Here is a 23339-nt window from a genome sequence, read left to right as displayed (position 1 = left end):
TTTTCGGACATGCCTTCTTCGAACAAGGGGTGGAAATCTCATTTCTTCTTTGTCAGACTACCTAAGCCGCTGGTCGGGCCCACACAGTGGCGCCCTGACCTACCTTCTGATCTCCCTGTACATCAACACCAGCATTCTTGCATCCCTGCTTCAGAAGCACCTCAAGGCGTGCTCGTTAACTTTTCTATATTATTGTTGGAAGGCTTTCTATATTTGTTTGGGATTAGCCCTGTTCAGAAGGACATCGGGGCTCCGTTTGGTAAGACCTCGTTTTCCTTTCAACTACTATTCGCTAACTGAGGTATCCCTCTTCCTTATCGCAGAAGCTGCCATGTTCCGAGCATACGCCTTTGATGTTAAGCGCCGGTCTACTGCTTATTTGAAAAATTTAAGTGAGGAGCTTAAACAAGGTGTGGTAGCTTTCTCCCGATCTAGCCCTTTTGCTTCGCAATCTGCTCCTTCCGCTCCACCACCTATTCCGCCGGCGACGACCCAGGAGGGAACTTCTTCGGCCCTTCCCTTGGATGTGGCTTCAGCGGAAGACTCGGTCGCTGTAGAACAGGCTGATCTGTCCACGGTAAGGCAGACTGAGGAAGCCGCTGGAGAACAGGTCGAGGAGGCCGTTGAAGAGCAGGTCGAGGAAAGGCGAGCGACATCCCCCCGACCAGCTGAGCGCCTGAAACTTCAGCGCAAGAGGAAGAGAGTGACTCCAGCTATTCAAGCGTCACCTCCACCTATCCCTTCCAGCCATCGCTCTTCTGCTGCCCTTTGTTCTCTGGAAACAAAGACTGCTACTCCCGCTCGGGAGATTAATATGGAGCCTAAAGTTTGCGACAAGTCACCGCACTTATCAGTCTCGGCTCCCAGTCGAATTATAACTCCCGAGCAGGCTTCTTTTCCAGCACAAGCTTCTTCTCCTGGTCAGCCACCCTTACCTTTAGTGGACCAGCCCGGGAGCTCTGCAACTCCATCTGCCTCCCTTCCCATAGATGTTCCCGTGTCTACTTCTAGATCCCAGAGGAAAACTCACAAGAAATATTCCTTTACTGATTTTTGGCGCGTGCCTTCCTCCGCAGGCTCAGGGGTCGCCGCAGAAATTGATGAAGGGGATCCTCCCCTTATTGCTTTGGTCGAGTTAGAGGGAGACTTAGCGGCCTCCTGGCGCTCTGGCAATTGCAAGTTTTGGAAGAATCCTCCAATGGGGGGGGCTAGATCAAGCGGCTTGTCAGATGGTTGCTGTAAGTCTTTCTACCTCGATGCTCCTCTGTTGTAATCCTTTATAACCTTTCTTCTTATATCTAACACAGGCCTGCTCCGCCAACCTAAGTGACGTTCAGTACGCCTGTAGCTTACAGAGGGAAAATGAAGTATTGAAGGCTCGTCTGGAGGAAATAGAGCTGCCCCTAACTCCCCATGATCCTCTCAACCCGACTCCTAGAGACTTAGCGCATTATCTTCGCTTGATTGGGGAATCTGTCGAGTTTGCCCGTAATATTTCACATGCGGCTTTTGACAAGATAAGGGCTTTGGAAGCAGCTCTTCAAACAAGGGAGTCGGAATTGGCTTCTGAAGTGGAGAAGCGTCAGACACTAGCAGCTGAGCTAGATAAAAAGGATGCTTAGTTGGTGAGTCTGCGGGCAACCCAGGAGAATCTTCAGAAGACTATAACAGAAATCTAGGGTCAATTGACTTCCAGCGCCGACCGGGAGAGAAACCTTCAAAGCCAGTGGGAGGCCAGCCAAGCGACTCTTAGATCTATGCAGGCCGATCTTCTGAAAGCGCAAGAGAACATTTCTCAGAATCAACAAGCTCTGACTTTGGCCCACACTGACAAGGAGAAGGCAGAGACAAAGCTAACGGATTATCAGGCGGGCGAAGTAGGTCGTCTGAGAGCCTACAGGCGAGCCTATGTTACCTCTCCTTACTTCATGAAGAAAATGGGTGATCTGATGAACTTCATGGTGTGCTGTGGTGCGGGTGGAGGAGCTCGCCAAATGCTTGAACAGGATTTGCTTCGGGCTGCCCCTTCGGAAGATTTCCTGGATATAGGTCGCATCATGAATGAGATTCCTGATGGGTCATTCCCTTCTTTCAAGGATGATGACGACTTCTTCCTTCTTCCCGAGCCTCCGGCCGACCCTACTTCCTGCCTCCCTAAGCCTCTTGCGGACCCTGCTGCTGATAATCCTGCTCCTGCGGACAATAATCCCTAAAATAGCACCATGTATTGTACTTCTTGCTGTAAAATTGTACTTAACCAACTCTTTTCCAACATCTTTATTGACTTGTCTTCATTTTGGCATGTTCGTGCTTCTCATGATATTCCTTAATAGCGGGCTCTTGACTCTCTTATCATAGTAATCATATGATAATATGTTGATCTATTGTTGGTATTCCTATATATTGCCTGTCGGAGTCTGTCTGTAACGACACAAGTCCTTGTATGTACTTTGGCCTCTTATTTTAAGTCTTATTTACCCCTGATCAGGGATCCTTCTATTTTCCCGACCTGCTCCCTAGTCTTCCTCTGCTGATCCCGTCTTAGTCTTGCTCCTTGATCTGTCCTTGGCCTCGTTTACAGGTCGGGTTAACTGAAGACCGAGACATTAAAAGTTACGCACAGGCGGGGGTCCATCCTGATCCAGGTCTGTATAGAAGAAGACCAGGAAATTAAGAGTTAAGGGCAGACCGGGGCCCCTCATGATCCAGGTCTGCACAGACAAAGGCCGAGTTATTTAAGAGTTAAGCCCAGCTCGGGAAAGCGTGGGCACTTTTCTAAGACCACTGTTGGTATCTTTTCCCGAGGTCTACCTCTTCGTACTTCGTGCCAGTACTTTTCCAAATATGCCCCTAGGCGTTATTTTCGAGGAAGATCCTTTGGCTATCGCTGTTCCCGCTCATTATTTTACTCCGACGGATGATAATCTGACGAAATTATTCCTTTACTTGGCGATTATAAATATTCTCCTCGCTTTTGACTTCCAGCGTTTCATATCCCTTTCCCCTCCCTTAAGCCTGAACCTCTTCTTACTCCTGTTCTGTCCGCTTTTGCATCGATAGTTTTGCGCTCGATCCTTCTTCTTTGTGTTTCTCTTTTCCATGGCCTCCCCCTCCTTTCTTCCTTCGTTGGCGGCGATACACTACCCTGGCTCATCCACCTTCGATGAGTTGGACCGAGATGACTTACGCTACACCTACGGAGTGGAGGATAACGTGCAAGTGATTATCCCCACTGGAATACATCAATACTTCAATCCCCCTGCTAGCTCTAGCACATTCTTTAAAGAACAATTTGTAGCGGGCCTTCGTCTTCCTATCCACACTTTCTTCTCCGAAGTATACCGCTACTTTCGAATTCCCCTGGGGCAATTAACACCCAACTCCATCAAGATCCTCTATGGCTTTGTAGTATTATGCGATGTGTGTGCGTTATTCTGGTCCGTCCACTTATTCCACTGTTTTTTCACCCTTCGGCTCCAGGAAGAGAGCACATTCCGTTTTCAGCCCCGTCTCTGAACCACCTTTTTATCGCCCCTGCCTCCTTCTGTTCCGAGCTGGAGGAACAAATTTTTCATCATTATCTTTCCCCACGAGGTGGAGTGGCCCTTGCAATGGCAACAGTCACTCCCTCCCCCTCCTGAACTAGGGGAATTTCATCTTGACTCCTCTTACCTAGAAGCCTCATCTCGCTTGTCTGGCTGGCAACTTAACTTGACACGGTTATTATCATCGGAGGAACTGTTGTCCTATTTTCGCCTAAGTTATCTGACCCTGGATATGCCTCGCTCCCTGGGTGAGCCTCTCTTTCCTTTCTGATATCGCTTTGTGAGTACTTTATTTTTTCTACTGCAACTAATCTCCCACTTTATCTTGTGCAGCTGAAGTCTTAACCCATGCTTCAGAGGTTCAGCCCCTTCCTATAAGCGATATGGAAATAATGAGGCGTGGCCGAGTTATCCTCCAGAGGAGAGCCCTTCCCCACTCGTCTTCAACTTCAATCGGCAAGGCTTCCCGGGCCCATCCTCCGCCCCGACCTACTCGGCAAGGGTCTTCTGGTATCCGCCCTGCTTCCTTGGCTCACCCCACTCGCCCACGCATGTCACGTCTCCCTCGGCCGACTGCCCCTACTCGCCCCCGGGCTGCTCGTCCACCTCGGCCGGCCACCCCTGCTCGCCCTCGGGCTGCTCGTCCACCTCGGCCTACTGCTTCGACACCCCTCCAACCGGTTAGTTCCCCCAGAGCCACTTATATCCCTGATCTGGGTCTTGGTGAAAGACGTATGGGCTTTGGTGGAGGAACAGGCAACGTTTCCTTCGTCGGCCCAGCTTCCAGAGAGGCTTCCCAAGCTGTCCGCCGGGCCCGCGTCACAAATGAACGCCTGAGCCAGGATGCCCCTTCTCCCTCTAGACACAGGGCTCGGTCGCCCTCCGATGATTCTGACTCGGATGACCAGCCGCTGGCTCAGAGACGTCGGCGCCAAGCCCCTCGTCCGGTGTCCGACTCAGGCCCGTCGTCTGTCCCTTCTCCTCCTCCAAATGCAGCTGCCTCTCCTCCACCTCCCCATGTGACTCCACCTCCAATCCCGAGCCCTGTAAATGATCCCCCTATTTCATCTGATACCAGTTCGAACCCCCGTTGGCTCAACCTTCCACATCGCAGCAAACTCAGGGCGATGAAGCTGGCCCCTCAGAACGCCCTTCAACTATCCCGCCTGTAGTACCTCCTCAGGGGCCTTCTTCAGCTCCTTCTGACTCAACCGTTGATCCCTCCGCTCCTCGTAGCTCAACCGCGAGTCCCTCAGACCCATCCCAGCTTACTTATCATAGTTATTGTACCAGTGTCCTTTCTGAGGGGAGGTTATGGTCCCGAATAGATGTTCCCACCAGCTCCCTCAAGATGAAAGGTCGTCTGGCCACTTTATGGGAAGAAAGCATGCAGCATATGGACTCCTTGCCTCCCCCGGCCCAGATGGACAAAATCGCAGAGTTGTATGTCAAGGTAAACTTTGAAACTTTCCAAACTGTTGTTTTTCCCTCTCTTATCAGATATTTCCTGTATGCCCCAGGCTTGTGCGGAGTCTCTAGCAGTGAACAATTCCTTCCATGCTATTTATCATCAGAATAAGTTGCTGCGAGACCAAGTTGCTGAACTGGAATTGCAATTGAATGATCCTGCCCAGGCCAGCCATGCTTTGCGGGCAAAGATAGAAGATTTGACCAGACAGAAGAACAGTCTGGAAACATCCCTAGCGCAAGCCAACCATGAACTTAAAGATCTCCAGGAAAAGCAAAGTCAAGTTGACATTGTGCACCAGCAGAGTATACATCAAAAAGTTTTAGAGCATCAACGAGCTATGGACCAATTAGCTCAGAAGCTACGTGTGGTCGAGACTCTAGCGCAGGATCAAGACCAAAAGTTAAAATCACAGGAGGCCCTTTTGAAATCTCAGGAGACCCAGTTGACCTCCCAAGCCACAGAATTAGCCACTGCCCGGAATGAACTAGCTCAGGCTCTGGCCACCACAGAAGGCGTATCAACAGCTCTGACTATTTACAGAGAGGGAGAGAACGATCGCTGCTTGCGGAACCGTGCTCTGTATCTGCGTTCTCCAGAATTTTGTGCACAGGTGGGACATCGTTTTTCCACGTCTGTTATCTACGGGGCGGGCGGGGGCTCTGCGACAACTTTACGAGCAAGACTATTTAAAGTCTCTTCCGCCTCCTGAATTTTTAGACCATGACTGGATCTTTAAAGAGATACCGGATGAAATATTTGCTCCTTTCGAATGATATTTTTTGGCTTCTTGTATATAATGACTTGAGAATTTCTTGTAAAGTACTTTGTTGTTTCCTCATTTGCACTTTAAGGCTTGCTTTTACTAAAATTGCTTAGCTTTTTTCACAAAAAGTATTAGGACATATAATTTCTGCTTTCACGTCTTTTTCTGCTTTCCCTGATCTACTCTTCCCTGGTCTACTATCCTAATTTCTGGATAAGGGACAGACCTGCTTATCACCCAACTTACACTTCTCGACCTGCTTCTTCAAACTCGATAAGGTCGTAGGTAATTAGCACTCCATGGTCGATCTAGCCTCTTGCCCCGTTCATCTTGTAAATAATAAGCTCCGGATGCTAACTTTTTAACGACTTTGTAAGGCCCGTCCCATTGAGGTGCTACCTTAGTCACGTCCCCCACTGGCTTGATTTGCTTCCAGACCAGATCTCCTTCTCCAAAGAACCAAGGAATTACTCTTCTGTTATAGTTTTGTCTCATTCTTTATCGATAGGCCTCCAGCCGAGCCACCGTTAGGTGCCGGGTGTCGCTAATAAGATCTAGCTCAGCCAACCTTCGTTCTGTGTTTTCTTCATCATATAATGTCCTTCTAATTGATGGCACTCCAATTTCTATGGGTACCACTGCTTCATTGCCATAAACCAAGTGGAATGATGTCAGACCTGTGCTTTCCCGAGGTGTTGTACGATAGACCCACAGAATGTTTGGTAGCTCTTCCACCCAATTGCCTCCGACATGATCTAGCTTGACCTTCAGACCTCGTACTATTTCTCTATTGATTACCTCGGTATGACCATTGCTTTGCGGATAGGCTACTGAAGTGAAATCTTGCGTTATGCCAAATCCCTTGCACCAGGCCTGGATTCTTTGTCTTTGAAATTGCCTTCCATTGTCAGTCACCAGCTTGTGAGGAATACCAAATCTGCAAAGAATGTTCTTCCATAGGAATTGAATGACGGCATCTTCTGTGATTCGAGCCAAGGCTTCTGCTTCTACCCATTTAGAGAAATAGTCCACTGCCACTAATAAGAAACACCTCTCACCTGGCGCCATCGGAAATGGTCCCACGATATCCATGCCCCATTGATCAAAAGGACAGGAAACTATAGACGTTCTCAACAGGGTCGTAGGTCGATGTGTCAAGTTTTGATGTTTCTAGCAAGACAAGCATGTGTTCACCCAAGTTGTGAGCATCCCTCTGTAAAGTAGGCCAGAAATACCCGGCCAGGAGCACCTTGCGAGATAACGTCCGACCACCTACATGATTGCCACAACATCCCAGGTGTATTTCTCGCAAGGCTTGATCTGCTTCCTCTACCCCCAAGCATTTGAGTAAAGGTCGAGAAAAGGACCTCTTGTAGAGCTGATCTCCAATCATTACATAAGCATGCGCTTGCTTCCTAATCAGCCGTGACTCTTTTGGATCGGTGGGTAAGATACCCTGCCTGAGATAACTGATCATGGGTGCCTGCCAATCGATAGTTGCTTCTGCATTGTTTTGCAAATCTATCTGGGCTATCAGAAAAGTTTGTGCCGTTGACCGATCCAGCACCCAAGTGATTAGGGAACTGGCCATCTTTGCTAGCTCATCTGCTCTTTCATTATCTGACCTGGGAATTTTGGTCACGATGACTTCTGTGAATTTCCCTTTCATCTATTCATATGCTTCTTGATATACTTGTAATTTGTCACAATTTATCATAAAGTTACCATTCACCTGCTGAGTTACCAGCTACGAATCTGAATAAATGATCACCCGGGCGGCCCCTACATGCCGGGCTGCCTGCAGTCCGGCCAACAAAGCCTCATACTCTGCTTCATTGTTCGTGGCTCAAAAATTTGATCGAACCGCCAGTTGGAGTATATCTCCTTGAGGAGATATTACCAAGACTCCAACCCCGCTTCCCTGATGATTAGCAGACTTATCCACATAGATCTTCCATGTTTCTTCAGAGTTGGTTTGATGCACCTCAGTTAGGAAATCTGCTAAGGCCTGTGCCTTAATAGCGGTGCGCGGTTGGTACTGTATGTCATATTCTCCCAACTCTGTGGCCTATTTGATAAGCCGACCTGTAACTTCTACATTAGTTAATGCTCTTCCCATAATGCTGTTGGTTAGGACGGTGATAGGATGCGACAAGAAATAGGGTCTTAACCGTCAAGCCATAAGGACCAATCCATAAACCAACTTTTCGAGAGCCGTGTATCGGGACTCGGCTCCTTTTAATAAATGGCTGAAGAAATACACTGGCCGTTGTACACTATCATGTTCTTTTACGAGCACGGCCCCTACAGCCTTAGGGGTGGCCGACAAATAGACCCATAAGGGCTCACCTACAACTGGCTTAAATAGGGATGGGAGAGTTTCCAGATACTTCTTCAGTTCTTCAAAAGCTCTAGTGCATTCTTCATCCCATTGGAATTTGGAGGCCTTCCTTAGTACCTTGAAAAAAGGAGCAGCTCGGTCTGCAGATCTGGAAATGAATCTTGACAGGGCTGTTATTCTGCCAACCAACTTCTGGGTTTCTTTTAAATTCTGAGGAGGCTGCATATCCTTAAGCACTTGAACCTTTTCAGGATTGACTTCTATTCCTCGCTCAGTCACCAGGTAACCCAAGAATTTTTCTTCTTTAGCTCCAAATAAGCATTTCAAGGGATTGAGTTTCAGCCCATACTGCCGGAGAGTCCTGCGTGTTTCCTCCACATCTTTGATCAAGTTTTCGGCCAGCGGGGATTTGATGAGCATATCATCTATATAGACCTCCACATTTCGCCCGATCTACTCCCGGAAGATTTTATCCATCATTCGTTGGTATGTGGCTCCGGCATTCCTGAGACCAAAGGGCATGACAGTGTAACAGAAAGTACCGTCAGCCATAATAAAGCTAACCTTTTCTTGATCTTCCCTTGATAGAGGTATCTGATGATACCCCTGGTAGGCGTTCAGCATACATATTCTCTCGCAGTCGGCCGTGGAGTCCACCATTTGATCAATCCGGAGCAGAGGATAGTAGTCTTTAGGGTTGGCCCGATTGAGATCCCGGAAGTCTATACATACTCTCCACTTATTGTTGGGCTTCTTTACCGAGACTACATTGGAGAGCCAGGATGAGAACTGAACCTCCCGAACATGTCCTGCCTTCTTGAGCTGATCCACCTCGGCTCTTATTATTTTATTCTGGTCGGCTGAGAAATTCCTTTTCTTTTGCTTTACAGGTCGGGAATCTGGTAATAAATGTAGCTTGTGCTCAGCCACTTCCGGCTTAACCTCGGGTAGCTCTTCAGTAGACCAGGCAAAGACATCCCGGTTGCAGATCAAACACTGAATTAATTCTTCTTTGAGGGGAGAAGGAAGGTCGCTTACCACCCGGGTCAAACTTTCAGGTCGCTTGGTGTGTAGTTGTACTTCTTCCCAAGGGATGAGTTCTTCAGCTATAGGCAGAGGTTCCTCTTGAACAACATGAACACCCCCATCTTGCATCCTTTGATTTTTCCGAGCCTCAACTCGGACTATGTCAATGTAGCACCGCCGAGAAACCTTCTGTTCTCCTTTAACTTTCCCGACCTGCTCACCCACAGGAAACTTGATTTTTTGATGGAAGGTCGAGACAGCAGCCTTAAATTCATGCAAGGCGGGCCTTCCGAGGATGGCATTATAGGAAGAAGGGGAGTCCACCACTATAAAAGTGCTCCTCCTGGTGCGCACCAACGGCTCGGTGCCCAAAGATATGGCCAGCTTAATCTGACCCATAGGCTTCACTTCATTGCCTGTAAATCCATACAGAGATGTGGCCACCGGTTGGAGTTCAGCAGCATCAATTTGCATTTCTTCGAATGCGGTCCTGAATAGAATGTTGACTGAGCTCCCGGTATCAACGAAAACTCGAGCCACTCGGCTATTGGCAATGATGGCTTTGATGATGAGAGCATCATCATGAGGTAACTCCAGGCCCTCCAGGTCTGCTGGCCCGAAGCTAATAACAGGGCCAGCAGCTTGCTCATGACTGCATCCGACGGCATGAACCTCCAAGCGCCAAACATGAGACTTACGTGCTCTCCCTGAATCTCCGTCAGTTGGCCCTCCAGAGATCATGTCGATCTCTCTGACAGCTGCATTACCTCTGTTCTCAACCTCCCGTGATCCTTCTAGCTCTTTTCCTCAGCCAGGTTGATGAGTGCTAGATCCTGCGAGCTCGGGATGAGATTGCCCGGCCTGTCCTGCCCCCCTTTGTTCCTCCATCATCTTGATCAACTGAGGAGCTAGCTCGGGCGGAGGTAAACCCATCTCGGCAGCCCGCTTAGAGTCTCGAGCGAACTGAAAGCAACGATTAGTATCATGCGTACATGACCGATGATAAGTACAATACCGATTATTCCATGGCCCTGGTCGAGGAACATGTACAACAGCAACTTGAGGTGCAGGTCTGACTTCTGGCCCCGGGTGAAATGCGGGTCTGGCCTCCCGGGCTCGCGCTAGAGGTTGAGGAGGTGGTTGAGGCGCCCTTCTTTCTTGCTTGTTGGTGGAAGGAGGTTGGCTTTCAGCTTTCCTCCGAGCTGCTTGTGCTTCTTCCACTTTAATGTAGGAAGCAGTTTTTTCCACCATCTCATCAATATTCCGAGCGGGATTTTTGATGAGATCTCTAAAGAATTCTTCCTCTCCCAATCCATGAGAGAAGGCGCTCATCAGAATCTCTGAAGTGGCAGTGGGGACATCTTGAGTCACTTGCTTAAAGCGGTTGATATAACTTCTCAGGGGCTCAGTCGGCCCCTGCTTCAGAGCGAAAAGACAATGATCTGTCTTCTGATACTTCTTGTTGCTAGTAAATCGGTGCAGAAAAGCCGTTTTGAAGTCCAGAAAACAGGTAATGGACCCTTGAGGTAGCCCATCGAACCACTTTAAGGCTGAGCTAGCTAAAGTGTTCAAGAAAACTCTGCATTTGACAACATCGCTATATTGGTGCAGCAGGGCTGCATTTTTGAATTTTCGCAAGTGCTCTTCCGGGTCCTTGCTCCCGTCATACTCTCCGATCGACGGGGCTCTGTAACCTTTAGGCAGTCTTTCATTTAGAATCCTGGCCGAGAAAGGTACTTTCTTGTCCGGATCTTCGGGGAACACCTCAGGTGCGACAAAAGCCTTCCCCTTCTTTGAATCTCGCGGCAAAGAACTCTCAGCCATAGAGGCTTGAGGATGTTCCTTCTTAAGGCTCTGCCCTTGGGGATCTGGCTGATAATATCCCACACCAGGCTCACGATAAGGAATTTGAGGAAATACCTCAGGCTGCTTTCTTTTAGAACCCCGATCTGAAACAGGGAGGGGCTCCTTGGAAGCTTCAACAGGGGCTTGTCGTGGTCATGAAACAGTTGCCTGTCTCTCGGTGGCTGCCAACCTTTTGGCCTCCTTGAAGAGCTCGTACTCTCCGGCGGTCATAGTGACATAAATATGGCCAGACTGCTCCATCGTCACGTTCCGGAACAGGTTGTTGTGTTCCCACAGATGGCGCCAAATTTGATCCCGTCCAGAAGCTGAGTCGGATGAAGGCAGGCCTTGTTGTGCGAAAAGTTGACGGAGAGTCGTTGAAATGCTGAATCTGCGGGGTACTCCCTAGAAAGGTTCGCACGGGCGGCCCACAGAGAGAAACGATCAGGATGATGACGCTATTGCTCTGCACACACGTAGACGAGTCCACCGGTCATTAGAGACCAAAAACCAGGGAAAAAGTCCCCGGGTCAGGCCCTCCGACGCTCAAGTCAAGTACTTTTTCCCCAGAAATCGCAGAGAAATGAACAAAAGTAAAAACTAGTGAGAAATGATGAGTGAGCGTACCTGCATAAGGGACAAGGCATCCCTTTTTATACTGCAACGAAGATTCTTGGGTCTGACGGGTGTCAGGGAATGTCGGCTGTCAGGTTTTGTTTGGCGGTGGTTGACACGTGGCTCTTCCTAATAGGCTGACAGCAAAACCAAAGGTGTATTGAGCCCCGACTTATGACATATTCCCTGACACCTCGATTATTCCCTCTGACAAGCGGTTGTGATTCCTTGGTTGATTTGTCCTGTAGCCCCTGACTGATTCGGGATCTGGACTTGCCCTATTTTTACATACTGTTGCCTTCGACTTGTATGCCCCGATCTGTGTTAAGCTTGTGTCCGGATCTGCCATTGTCGTCTGCTATTTTGATTTGCCTTCCGGGTCTGTGTCCAGACCGGTGATCTTTGGCTTGGGTGTTCCGACCTGCACCCTGGGTCTGGTTCCTGACCCGCCTGTCTATTGCTGTCTGCTATTATCCAAAGCATGTACGTCCCGACCTGTACGCTGGGTCTGGTTCCCGACCCTCATCTGTCTGATTATCCAAGGCATGTACATCCCGACCTGCACGCTGGGTCGACTTCCCGATCCTTATATGTCTGACTATCCAAGGCATGTACGTCCCGACCTGCATGCTGGGTCGGCTTCCCGACCCTCACCTGTCTGACTATCCAAGACATGTACGTCCCGACCTGCACGCTGGGTCTGTAAGCAGAACTGTTGGTAGTTTCCATCCTTAGCTATACTTGGCCCACGAGCCCATTTACTACTTACTATCAGGGCTGATTCTTATAATTCTCTCTTTTGACTTTGGCCACGTAAGCTGGACTTTTGACCTCCCTGCTGTCCATATCAGCCTGACTGCTGACCGGCCACGTTGGCTTGACTTCTGCCCTTCTTGACCTCCCCGTCAACTGGACTGTTGACCTGCCACGTTGGCTTGACTTCTGACCTTCTTGACCTCCCCGTCAGCTGGACTGTTGACCTGCCACGTTGGCTTGACTTCTGACCTTCCTATCCTACAGGTCAGCTTGACTTCTGACCCTCTTGCGGCCTTGACTCCGAGCCATATCATCCTATTGACCCCACAAAATACGCACCGTATCAGTACATAAGTCATAAGCATATGGTAAGATAAATCCCAGGTCATCAATTTCTGAGAATCGATTCATGATCATTATATCAGATATGTAATGTGTCTACCATCTATGATACACTCTGGAGCATAATAACACGTATCAAAGTGTTTATTCGGAGTTGTCCTAATAAAATCACTCTGATATCTAAATTATCATGGTGTTTTAATAAAAAGAGACAAAGTAAATAAGAGAAGTAAAGTTTTAGATCGAGAGACTAGAGAGGGACTCTTTCAGAGAGCATGTACTTGATCTTTTTTTAAATGTGGGGTGCCCGAGAGATTACAAAGAGATGGGGAGGAGATCACGAGGGAGTGAGTAAAAGATCATGGCCCCTGTTTACCTTGGCATATGACAGGTTGGCAAATCGAGGATTTAGGTGGTCAACGACTTAGCAGATCGAGTCTGTTGAGTCAGCTTAGTAAATCAGACTGCTCAAGAAGTCGGGAGGTCAACGACTCAACTCGACATATCTACTCAGGAAAAAGAAAGGTCAATAACTCGACAACTGACATGCCATATGGACTCTATATTGACCCAGTTTTAATCATACCACATGGCTTATGTTGACCGGATTAAGAGCCACGTGGACCCGTGCTTACCTCCTCATAAGGGGATAACACATCTCGTTCCCATCTCCATCCAGACCCAACATATAAAATTTATAGGATTCCAAAACCCACCTACAATGAAATTAAAAAAAAAACTAAATTCCAAGTAAAAAACCCTAGCGGATTAATTTATTTCAAGCTCCAAGAAAATCACATCGACGTGAGTTCAAAATATTCGCACCAGTTTGACTGATAACACATGCGATCAAATACTGCCTTTAAATATATCAACCGTTCGGTGACACATCCACGCATGCAATTGAATACGTACGATCAGTATAACAATTCCTTTATTGGACCAACTGACAATTATTGCTGGCAAAATATGTATATAATATATATCATCGAGATAATTATTTTAATTTAAGGTAGCGTCTGTGCGTTCATCACTGTGTAGGACAAAAACTGCATCAATTATGACCATCCGGCTAAATTAAGCGGCGAGGCCAATGCTAGCTCATCTGGGATGAAGTGTCCGGCGAAGAAAGAGATCAAGTCTGAGACGTGTATAGATCTTAAAGCACTTCGATTCTAATGACAAGTTTGGGTTTTCCTTCTCAAATCCTTGTTTTTATCGACTACTCCTTTTGACAGACGCCTTACATTTATGTATAAACATATTGTTGTACGCCAGCACCATTTCCACACTCAACCTTGTTTTTTTCCTTTAATTTTCTAATGCGACTGTGAGTGTGACCGTTCATGTTCTCCGGGTTACAAGTCAAAGCAAGTAGCCGTCAGCCACTTGCATTTCACATAGTTGCGCCTCTCTACAGTACAGCACAACAGGACTCAATTACGACGCGAAGGAGACAGCGCGATCCCAGTCCACCGTCGGCGTCCAAGTCAGCGCACGTGGTCAACCTTTACACAACTACCGGATAAAATCGAAATGACCGAATTATTATTTTTTTTTTTTTACAAATTCAACGTATCAAAATTTACCACATAATTAAACAAATCAAATTAATATAAAATTACCTAATCGATTATTTAACTTAAATCGAGTTTTACTAGCCACTAACGCTTAGTCGGCATTTATAATCAAATGAAAGAGGTACACACAGCTGTTGTTTGCTGCTGGTGCTGCAGCGCATGGGGAAGGCGGGAAGCCATGACCCGATGAGCAGAAGGCATGGGCTTCAATAATAATTCGGGTGAAGACAGAGTAGCAGGTAGTGCAGTGCTAATTAATTCTAGATGATCAGCAGTAAGAGACAAGCTTTATCTTTAACAAAGATAATTAAGATCGAGATAATTGGATTAAGGATAAACGAACAACGACGGTAGGTACGTGTGGCTTATGGATGCGGAAAACAAACAAATAAGAAATATGTAAGGAAAATTGAATAATATTTTTCAACCCTTTTTCTTCTATTTAAACGCAGCTCACCCCGTTCCGCTCCACTCCACCACGCTTCCTAGAGACTAGGAAATTAATTAAGGTATCTCCTTTCTCTTAATTTCTCAACGAGTATGGGGGAAAAGAAAGAGGGTGGAGAGCAGTTCTCGTCGGTGGAGAAGATGGTGGCGCCGCCGAAGCAAGGCCGCAACATGTACGCCATGGGCTGCACCATGCTGGCCTCCTTGGCATCCATCCTGTTGGGCTACGGTACGTACGTCCATGTGGTTGATCATGGATGATTTCTGTTTAAATTTGTCTTCGGCTTTGATTCTTGTTTGTGATCTAATGTTTCGGTTTGGGGATTGAATCAGATATCGGAGTGATGAGCGGAGCTCAAAAGTACATACAGAATGAGCTTCACATCAACGACACGCAGGTGGAGATTCTCCTCGGCATCCTTAATCTCTACTCTCTCGTCGGTTCCTTCGCCGCCGGATTCACCTCCGACAAGATAGGCCGTCGGTACACCATTGTCCTCGCCGCTGCCATCTTCTTCGTTGGGGCGCTGCTCATGGGCTTCGCCATGAATTATGCTTTTCTCATGTTCGGCCGCTTCGTCGCCGGCATCGGCGTTGGATATGCGCTTATGATCGCCCCCACCTACACAGCCGAAGTCGCCCCTGCCTCCTGCCGCGGCTTCCTCACTTCCTTCCCGGAGGTCTTCATCAACTCCGGCATCCTCCTAGGCTACATCTCCAACTACGCCTTCTCCCATCTCCGGCAGTCCCTCGGGTGGCGATTCATGCTCGGCGTTGGTGCCATCCCGGCGGTTTTTCTCGGCGTCGGCGTGCTCGCCATGCCGGAGTCGCCGCGGTGGCTCGTCATGCGCGGCCGCCTCGGCGACGCCAAGGAGGTTCTCGATAAGACCTGCGACTCGCCGGAGGAAGCGCGGCTCCGTCTCGCCGACATCAAGCGGGCCGCCGGAATCCCGGAAGACTGCGACGAAGACGTGGTGGCGCTCCCCGCGAAGAACAGAGACAACACGGGAGTCTGGAGGGAGCTGCTGCTGCGGCCGAGGCCGTCGGTGCGCCGTGTGCTGATCGCCGCCCTGGGGATCCATTTCTTCCAGCAGGCCTCGGGGATCGACTCGGTGGTGCTGTACAGTCCCCGGGTGTTCGAGGCGGCGGGGCTCAAGTCTGACAACGCGCAGCTGGGGACGACGGTGGCGGTGGGGTTCACCAAGACTCTCTTCATCCTGGTGGCAACCTTCTTCGTAGACCGCGTGGGGAGGCGGCCGCTGCTGCTCGGGAGCTTCGCAGGGATGATCGTGTCGCTGGCGGCGCTGGGGATCGGACTGACGGCGGTAGACAGGCACGGCGTTGGCGGGCACCAGCTACAGTGGGCGGTGGCGCTCAGCATCAGCTCCACGCTGGCCTACGTGGCGTTTTTCTCCATCGGCGCGGGGCCCATCACGTGGGTGTACAGCTCGGAGGTCTTCCCTCTGCGCCTGCGGGCGCTGGGAGCCGCCATCGGGGTGGCCGTGAACCGGGTCACCAGCGGCGTCATCACCATGACCTTCCTCTCTCTCTCCCATGCCATCACGCTTGGAGGCAGCTTCTTCTTGTACTCCGGAATCGCCACGGTGGCATGGGTGTTCTTCTTCACGTTCTTGCCGGAGACTCGGGGCAGGACGCTGGAGGAGATGCAGGAGCTCTTCGGGGAGCAAAAGAAAACGGCGTCGCCGGAGAAGGAAGAAACCACCGGAGTCGAAATGGTGAACGGCGGTAATTAGTAATAGAAAACACAAGGGCGCAATTTATCAATCAACTTTTAATTACTCGCTGTAAACAGTAAACACTATGCCAGCAAACAGGAAGCTTTGCAGTTCAATGCATGTTAACACGGAGATATTAGGATTTGAAAATAACAAAGTTAAAAGCAACTATTGTATATTATATAATTCAATATAAATTAACACTGCGAGACCATTTCGTCACATAATTAATAATAATGTAAATAATTTTTAATTAATTTCAGTCAACTAAAATTTATTATATTTGACAATCGATATGAATCAACTAAGAAAAATAAGTAAACATATTGTTAGATTTTTACAACGAGATAAAATGGATGGTATACATTCTATCTCCATTCTAATCATTGAGGATGGTTTCATTGCACATTCATCCTCCTCTTGAATATCTGACCCCAGATCTACTGTAGTATTGTTAGTGCCCTACAATATGCTTCAATTACACGACTCGATATTACTTTCGTTCTGAATCGTATTTGTCAATTTATGCATACTCCTTCTAAACATCATTGGGAAGGTGTTAAGAGAATTCTTCGATATCTCAAAGGTACTATTCTACATGATCTTTTTTTATATCGTCAGTGTTCGTGAGAGTTGATTGTCTACAATGATACATATTTGATTGGATCTTCCGAAGATAGACATTCTACTAATGGATATTCTATATTTCTTGGACGAAATCTTATTTCTTAGCTTTCAAAAAATCAACCTAGAGTCTCTCACTTAAGTACTGAAGCTGAAGATAAAGTTATCGCTAATGCAACGTCAGAAGTTATTTGGCTACAATCTCTTATTTTGGAATTACACTTTTTCCCAACTGCTACGCCTAAAATGTGGTGTGATAATATTGGAGCAACTTATCTTGTGGCAAATCCTGTTTTTCATGCTCGTACCAAGCATGTAGAAATTTATTTCCATTTTGTTCGCGAGCGTGTAACAACTCGACAACTTTCAGTTTATTATATCTCTATGGAAAATCAAATTACTGATATATTTACCAAGTCATTATCTAGACAACGTTTCACCAAGTTAGCACTCAAACTCAACGTTTAGACACTTCTGTTAAGTTTATCGGGGGTAATGACAATAATGAAAATAATCTCTAATTGATTTCAATCAATTGATATTTATTATATTTGGCACACAATATATGAATAAATTAGGAAAAATAATATTTCCAAATTTATTATATTACTATGTTTATAATTATTATGATGGCATACCTTATTTAATCTTTTCATTATTATTTTAGATAATAGTATAAATAAGACTATTTTAGTAATAAGATTATCAAAAATTAAAGCTTTATATCAACAATTTCTCAAATTCAAATATGTTGGAGATCGATGATGCAGCACCCAGAGATTGGTTGAGCTTCTCAGTCAGTTCCTATAATGCTCTCACAAAAGACTCATACTGACTCATCACTATCAGCTGGTAGCTTCGAGATATCAAATTAATACACATTGAGAAAAACATACTTTGAAGTGGAGGGCTCTGAAGCATGAGAATTGATCCGATTAGTCATTGCCCCCGTTCAAGCCACTCTTGAGAGTCAGTGTCTTCAAAAATGGCGGACCACTTGTTCAGCCATCACTTTCTTTGACAGGTTAACCACACCACCACACGACTTGCATATATAATCTGGGAATCGAATGGAACCACATACTAGTTGTGGCGTCGCCTCAACGATTGCCACAACGGATTCAGGCCAAGAGAAGATGATGATCGGGTAGACTATTAACTGCCACAAATGGACGCAAGGTTCACAAAAAAAGATATGTATTTATTCCACAATTCAGGAACGATCATGCAATTGTGGCCACATGGCTTCGATCTTATGGTTCCTTCGTGAAACATCTCCACCTAGGAATTATTGGCTAGTTTCAGTTTCTAATAGTGTGGGGGCAGTCATGGAAAACTATCAAAGTGACAGGTTTCACTTTTTGCAGAATTTAATGCAAGATTAAATCCAAAGCCAATTCTGCATTCAGTTCTTGTGATCATCTGCAAATATAAGTGAATGTTTTGCGAGAAACGATATTGACTGGAACATAAAATCAAAGAAATGGATGTTCTTGTTAGCCAATCTTCCACAATAAAGATGATTTGCCAAGAGATTATAGGGGAGAAATTGCTGAATTTAAATTTAAATTCAACTTGGATAAGCAAATTGAAATTTAATTAAATTACAGGGAGAGTGACATGAGCAGATAATTTCAAGCTACCAAATAAGAAAGGATGAGCTGCTTGGATGACTACTAGGCTGCCTTATATTACCGAGTTGTTGAGTTATCCGAGTGTCGAGTTGGCTGAGTCACCCGAGTGCTAAGGCTGAGATGTCCGAGACCTAAGGCTAAGATGTCCAGACCAAGTCACAAAGTGTCGTGACCGAGTACCCGAGTGTTAAGGCCAAATAACGAGTACTCCTAGTAAGTACCAAGAACTCCGGCCAAGTTCGAGCTAGCAAAAAGAGTGAGGCCTATGTGATATAATATCTTTAAAACAGATTTATCCTCCTTTGATTGTGTTTCGAGATTATGATGGAAGTCTGTTTCATAGGATACAATGACAAAACTAGGTATACAATCAAGCACTGGTTGTTCGTGGTAAACTGAGAAAATATTTGATTGTTGTACAAATAAACAATTAAGCAAAAATGGATGGCAGAAAGAAGATTTGGAGGAATGAATGTCAAAGAAAATCTTTGCTTGCTTTTTGCCTTTTTCTTAAGATTTAGCCTCCTTATATAGGAGTGTCTCCCATTTGGCTATGTTAAATGGCCGATTAAAGGCCATTATCATCCAGATTGAAATGTAAGTTGTAGTCGGTTGTTTCACCTGGGTACCCCACTAACATCATGTCACTTAATACATCCTTTATGCACTTGTGATGTGGCAAAATGTTAGTTGTTCTATTTAGACAAATTTTATCCTGATTGATCTGACATTCAATGCGTGTAGATCGTGCTCGCACACAAGTCAACATGGTTCAATATAAATCCAGACCCTAAATTTGCACCCCTTATGGGCCCACACATGAGAGAAAACCTATTCCCATATATTTATTCACAACTATAATACTTGTGATATAATATAAATCAACAACCTTGCATTAAAATTTTTAATATAGAGCTAAAGTTCTCCTAGGCAATAGAATGCTCTCCATCCACATTTTTATTTCCATTCACATTTCCAACCATTCTTAATCCAAAAAGGTTATTGATTCCCTTGCACCGAAAATGGGTAACAGTTACCGTTTTTGTTTATTGATGGATTTTGCTTAAGAATGGCAATGGGTTGGGTTTAAACCCGGTCTCGTATTAAATCCGTCCCGTTCGGGGTGGGTTTAAACCCCGTCAAATTTAAATTTAAATTTATAGGGGAGAAATTGCTGAATTTAAATTTAAATTCAACTTGGATAAGCAAAATTGAAATTTAATTAAATTACAAGGAGAGTGACATGAGCAGATAATCTCATATTATCAAGTAGGAAAGGATGAGCTGCTTGGATGGCTACTGGGCTACCTTGTATTGCCGAGTTGTTGAGTTATCCGAGTGTCGAGTTGGCTGAGTTACCCGAGTGCTAAGGCCGAGATGTCCGAGACCTTAAGCCGAGATGTCCGAGACCTTAAGCCGAGATGTCCAGACCAAGTCACAAAGTGTCGTTTCTCGCGTACCCGAGTGTTAAGGCCAAATAACGAGTACTCCTATCAAGTACCAAGAACTCCTGCCAAGTTCGAGCTGACAAAAAGAGTGAGGCCTATGTGATATAGTATCCTTAATTAAAACAGATTTGTCCTTCTTTGACTATGCTTCGAGGTTACGATGGAAATCTGTTTCATAGGATACAATGACAGAATTAGGTACACAATCAAGCACTGGTTGTCCATGGTAAACTGAGAAAATATTTGATTGTTGTACAGGTAAACAATTAAGCAAAAATGCATGGCAGAGCGAAGATTTGGAGGAATGAATGTCAAAGAAAATCTTTACTTGCTTTTTGCCTTTTACTTAAAATCTAGCCTCCTTATATAGGAGTGTCTCCCATTTGGCTACGTTAAATGACTGATTAAAGGCCATTATCGTCTAGATTGAAATGTAAGTTGTAGTCGGCTGTTTCACCCGAGTACCCCTACTAACATCACATCACTTAATACATCCTTTATGCACTTGTGATGTGGCAAAATGTTAGTTGTTCTACTTGGAAAAATTTTGTCCTGACTAGTCTGACATTCAATGCGTGCAGGCCGTGCTCACACACAAGTCAACATGATTCAATATAAATCAGACTCTGGATTTACACCCCTTACGGGCCCACACATGAGAGAAAGTCTATTCTCATGTATTTATTGACAACTATAATACTTGTGATATAATATAAATCAACAACCTTGCATTAAAATTTTTAATATAGAACTAAAGTTCTCATTGGCAATAGAATGCTCTCCATCCACATTTTTATTTCCATTCACATTTCCAACCGTTCTTAATCCAAAAAGGTGATTGATTCCCTTCACCGGAAATGGGTAACAATTACAGTTTTTGTTTATTGATGGATTCTGCTTAGGATGGCAATGGGTTGGGTTTAAACCTGACCTCGTATTAAACCTGTCCAGTTCGGGGCAGGTTTAAACCTCGCCGAGCGGGTTACAGGACGGGTCTAAACCCGTTGACCGGGTTTAGAAACAAGTTCGAGGCGGGTTACAAATTTCAAATAATCTGGCCCGAATCCGCCCGACATATATATAATATATAATAATAATACTAATCTTTTATATATATATATATATATATATATAAACCCGTCGGGTTTTGAGCGAGGTCGAAGCGTGGCAGGTTGAAAAAGTAGGCGAGGCGGGGCTGGGTTTATTTTTTTTCTCAGAGGGTGAGTTCTAGAATTGACGAAACCTAACCCAAACCCAACCTATTCTCATCCCTAATTCTGTTGTAGCATGCAACTTAAAAGAGAATTATCCAAACTAAATTAGTATTAAGGCATAATATTAATTTGGTTTGACACATTAGTGTTAGATAATTCTTTTTTTTTACAGCTAATTAATGAGAATTATACCCCCGACGATTGCCACTCTGAGGCGAGTTTGCCCACCGCTTCGTCAGCGCAGACAAAGAAGAGGCCCAATGAAGTCGTCTGCCACCACCTTGTCGAGGAGTGCCAAAATGAGTCAAACTAGCAATTGACGTTGAGCAGACTGATGGGCTTGGTGTGGATGCCCAGCTACACCTAGGTGATGACCTCAAGTAGCAAGGGCATAACCTAGATTTAAAATTACCTGGGGTTGATCAACGACATTGGTATTCTAGCGATGGTGGTCGCAGCCAAGTTGTGACAATGGGGTGAAGTCGACATCGCTTGTGGTAGGGAGAGTAGCGAGGACAAGACTATTAATAGAGATAGCAATGAATGTGATGTCATGGTGGTCAGGGAGGAAGGTAGCGACGACAGGATTGGAGGCAGTGGCTGCGACAATGTCCCACAGATATAGCGTGCTAATAGGGAGAAAGTTTGCTGCAGTTGTGCTAGTCAAGTCGTGGCTAGATGTATGTGAGGAGGGACAAGGAAGGTGGCGGCGCGATCTCCACGTGCAGCAGATAAAGCAATACACATAGTGACGTGAAGCAGCAAATAAGGAGAAATTTAGGTTTAATTAAAATTTTTAACAAGCAACCATTCAAGAATTCAAAAGAGAAAAATAAGAACTGAAATAAAATTACTATGGGGTTATATGGGCTGAAATAAAATGATGATGGGGCGGAAAATAAAATTTTAATTATATTTTTTTAAAATGGGTGGGATTGGAGCCCACCCTAGTCCAAGTGTGGCTCCGCCCCTATCAAGTAGCTTCTCTAGTGTCCCATACCCACCTGGTAGCACCACGAAGGCTTCGGATCAGCGGGTCATCCCCGCCTTCCGCTGGTGCATGTTCGCCACCATTATCATCTCTCTCTCTCTCTCTCTCTTCTTATAATATAAGGTATTCAGATTTTACAACTAGACTAATCCTGGGGTATACAATTCTGCCTCATATTCTCCCTACCAAGTAAATTTAGGAAGCGCAGTGGCTCCTGATATTGTGCCCCAGCTTCACCAGTAGTTTAATTGCTGTATGTGTGCCCTGAGTGGAAATTGAGCTCCGGTTACCTGGGAAATGCATCTTGCCTCTTAACACCACACCAAGTCCTTGGGGCACCATCCTCATCTTCCCGAATGTATTAGGCGTGGAGTAAATGGGGTATAATTGAAGAGTTAATAGTTTGTTTAAGTTATGTAATTAGTCTATAAATAGATTACTTATTTTATTAATGATTAGTGAAAAAAATATTATGATCTCCTTGTATATTCTTGACCTCTATTCTCATTTTTAAAGGAGAGTACTATGAGTTTTAGAGTATTAAAATGAAGATTCTATTTATATCTCAAAATCTTTACGACTAAGTAGAGTAAGACTTTAACGACAAGGACGTCAATGAAAGTTGATTAAAGGGAACAAAAAAGATTCAAAAGCGCAATTTATTCAACAACAAATATTATATGAAATGATTTTCTCAAGAATTGCAACTACTTCAACTTCAAAGGAGGCATAGAAAATACTACACAAAGAATTTCAAGACTCCTCCAAGGTAATAATAGTGAAGTTTCAGACACTTAGAAGTGAGTTTGAGACCTTGTTCATGAAGGGTAATGAAACGTTATAAGTTTTTTTATCTAGAATAATTTTAATTGTCAGTGAAATGAGATCTTATAGAGAAAATATTACTAATGCATGCAATTATCATTTTCAAGTTTTATGAAGCTTGACTTCAAAATATGAT

General features: G+C 45.5%; 2 protein-coding genes across 2 annotated transcripts; both read left to right on the top strand.

Moving 5' to 3' along the window:
• The first annotated feature begins 3099 nt into the window (after positions 1-3099).
• LOC121978506 (protein transport protein sec31-like) lies at positions 3100-4717 on the top strand. The gene is made up of 2 exons (XM_042530844.1): positions 3100-3424; positions 3879-4717. Exons 1-2 carry the CDS (start codon positions 3100-3102, stop codon positions 4715-4717), a joined length of 1164 nt encoding a protein of 387 aa, XP_042386778.1.
• A 10030-nt stretch (positions 4718-14747) lies between these two features.
• LOC121975921 (polyol transporter 5-like) lies at positions 14748-16635 on the top strand. The gene is made up of 2 exons (XM_042527855.1): positions 14748-14960; positions 15065-16635. Exons 1-2 carry the CDS (start codon positions 14825-14827, stop codon positions 16483-16485), a joined length of 1557 nt encoding a protein of 518 aa, XP_042383789.1. The 5' UTR covers positions 14748-14824; the 3' UTR covers positions 16486-16635.
• Positions 16636-23339: the final 6704 nt, after the last annotated feature.

This window comes from Zingiber officinale, chromosome 4B (assembly GCF_018446385.1).
Source record: "Zingiber officinale cultivar Zhangliang chromosome 4B, Zo_v1.1, whole genome shotgun sequence".
NCBI classification, from domain to species: domain Eukaryota; kingdom Viridiplantae; phylum Streptophyta; class Magnoliopsida; order Zingiberales; family Zingiberaceae; genus Zingiber; species Zingiber officinale.
This window is presented reverse-complemented; position numbering and strand designations above follow the sequence as displayed.

Coding starts and splice junctions, on each gene's coding strand:
- LOC121975921 (XM_042527855.1), top strand. CDS start 14,825: ATGGGGGAAAAGAAAGAGGGTGGAGAGCAGTTCTCGTCGGTGGAGAAG. Junction 14,961..15,064: donor ATCCATCCTGTTGGGCTACG/GTACGTACGTCC, acceptor GGATTGAATCAG/ATATCGGAGTGATGAGCGGA.
- LOC121978506 (XM_042530844.1), top strand. CDS start 3,100: ATGGCCTCCCCCTCCTTTCTTCCTTCGTTGGCGGCGATACACTACCCT. Junction 3,425..3,878: donor TGTAGTATTATGCGATGTGT/GTGCGTTATTCT, acceptor TATCTTGTGCAG/CTGAAGTCTTAACCCATGCT.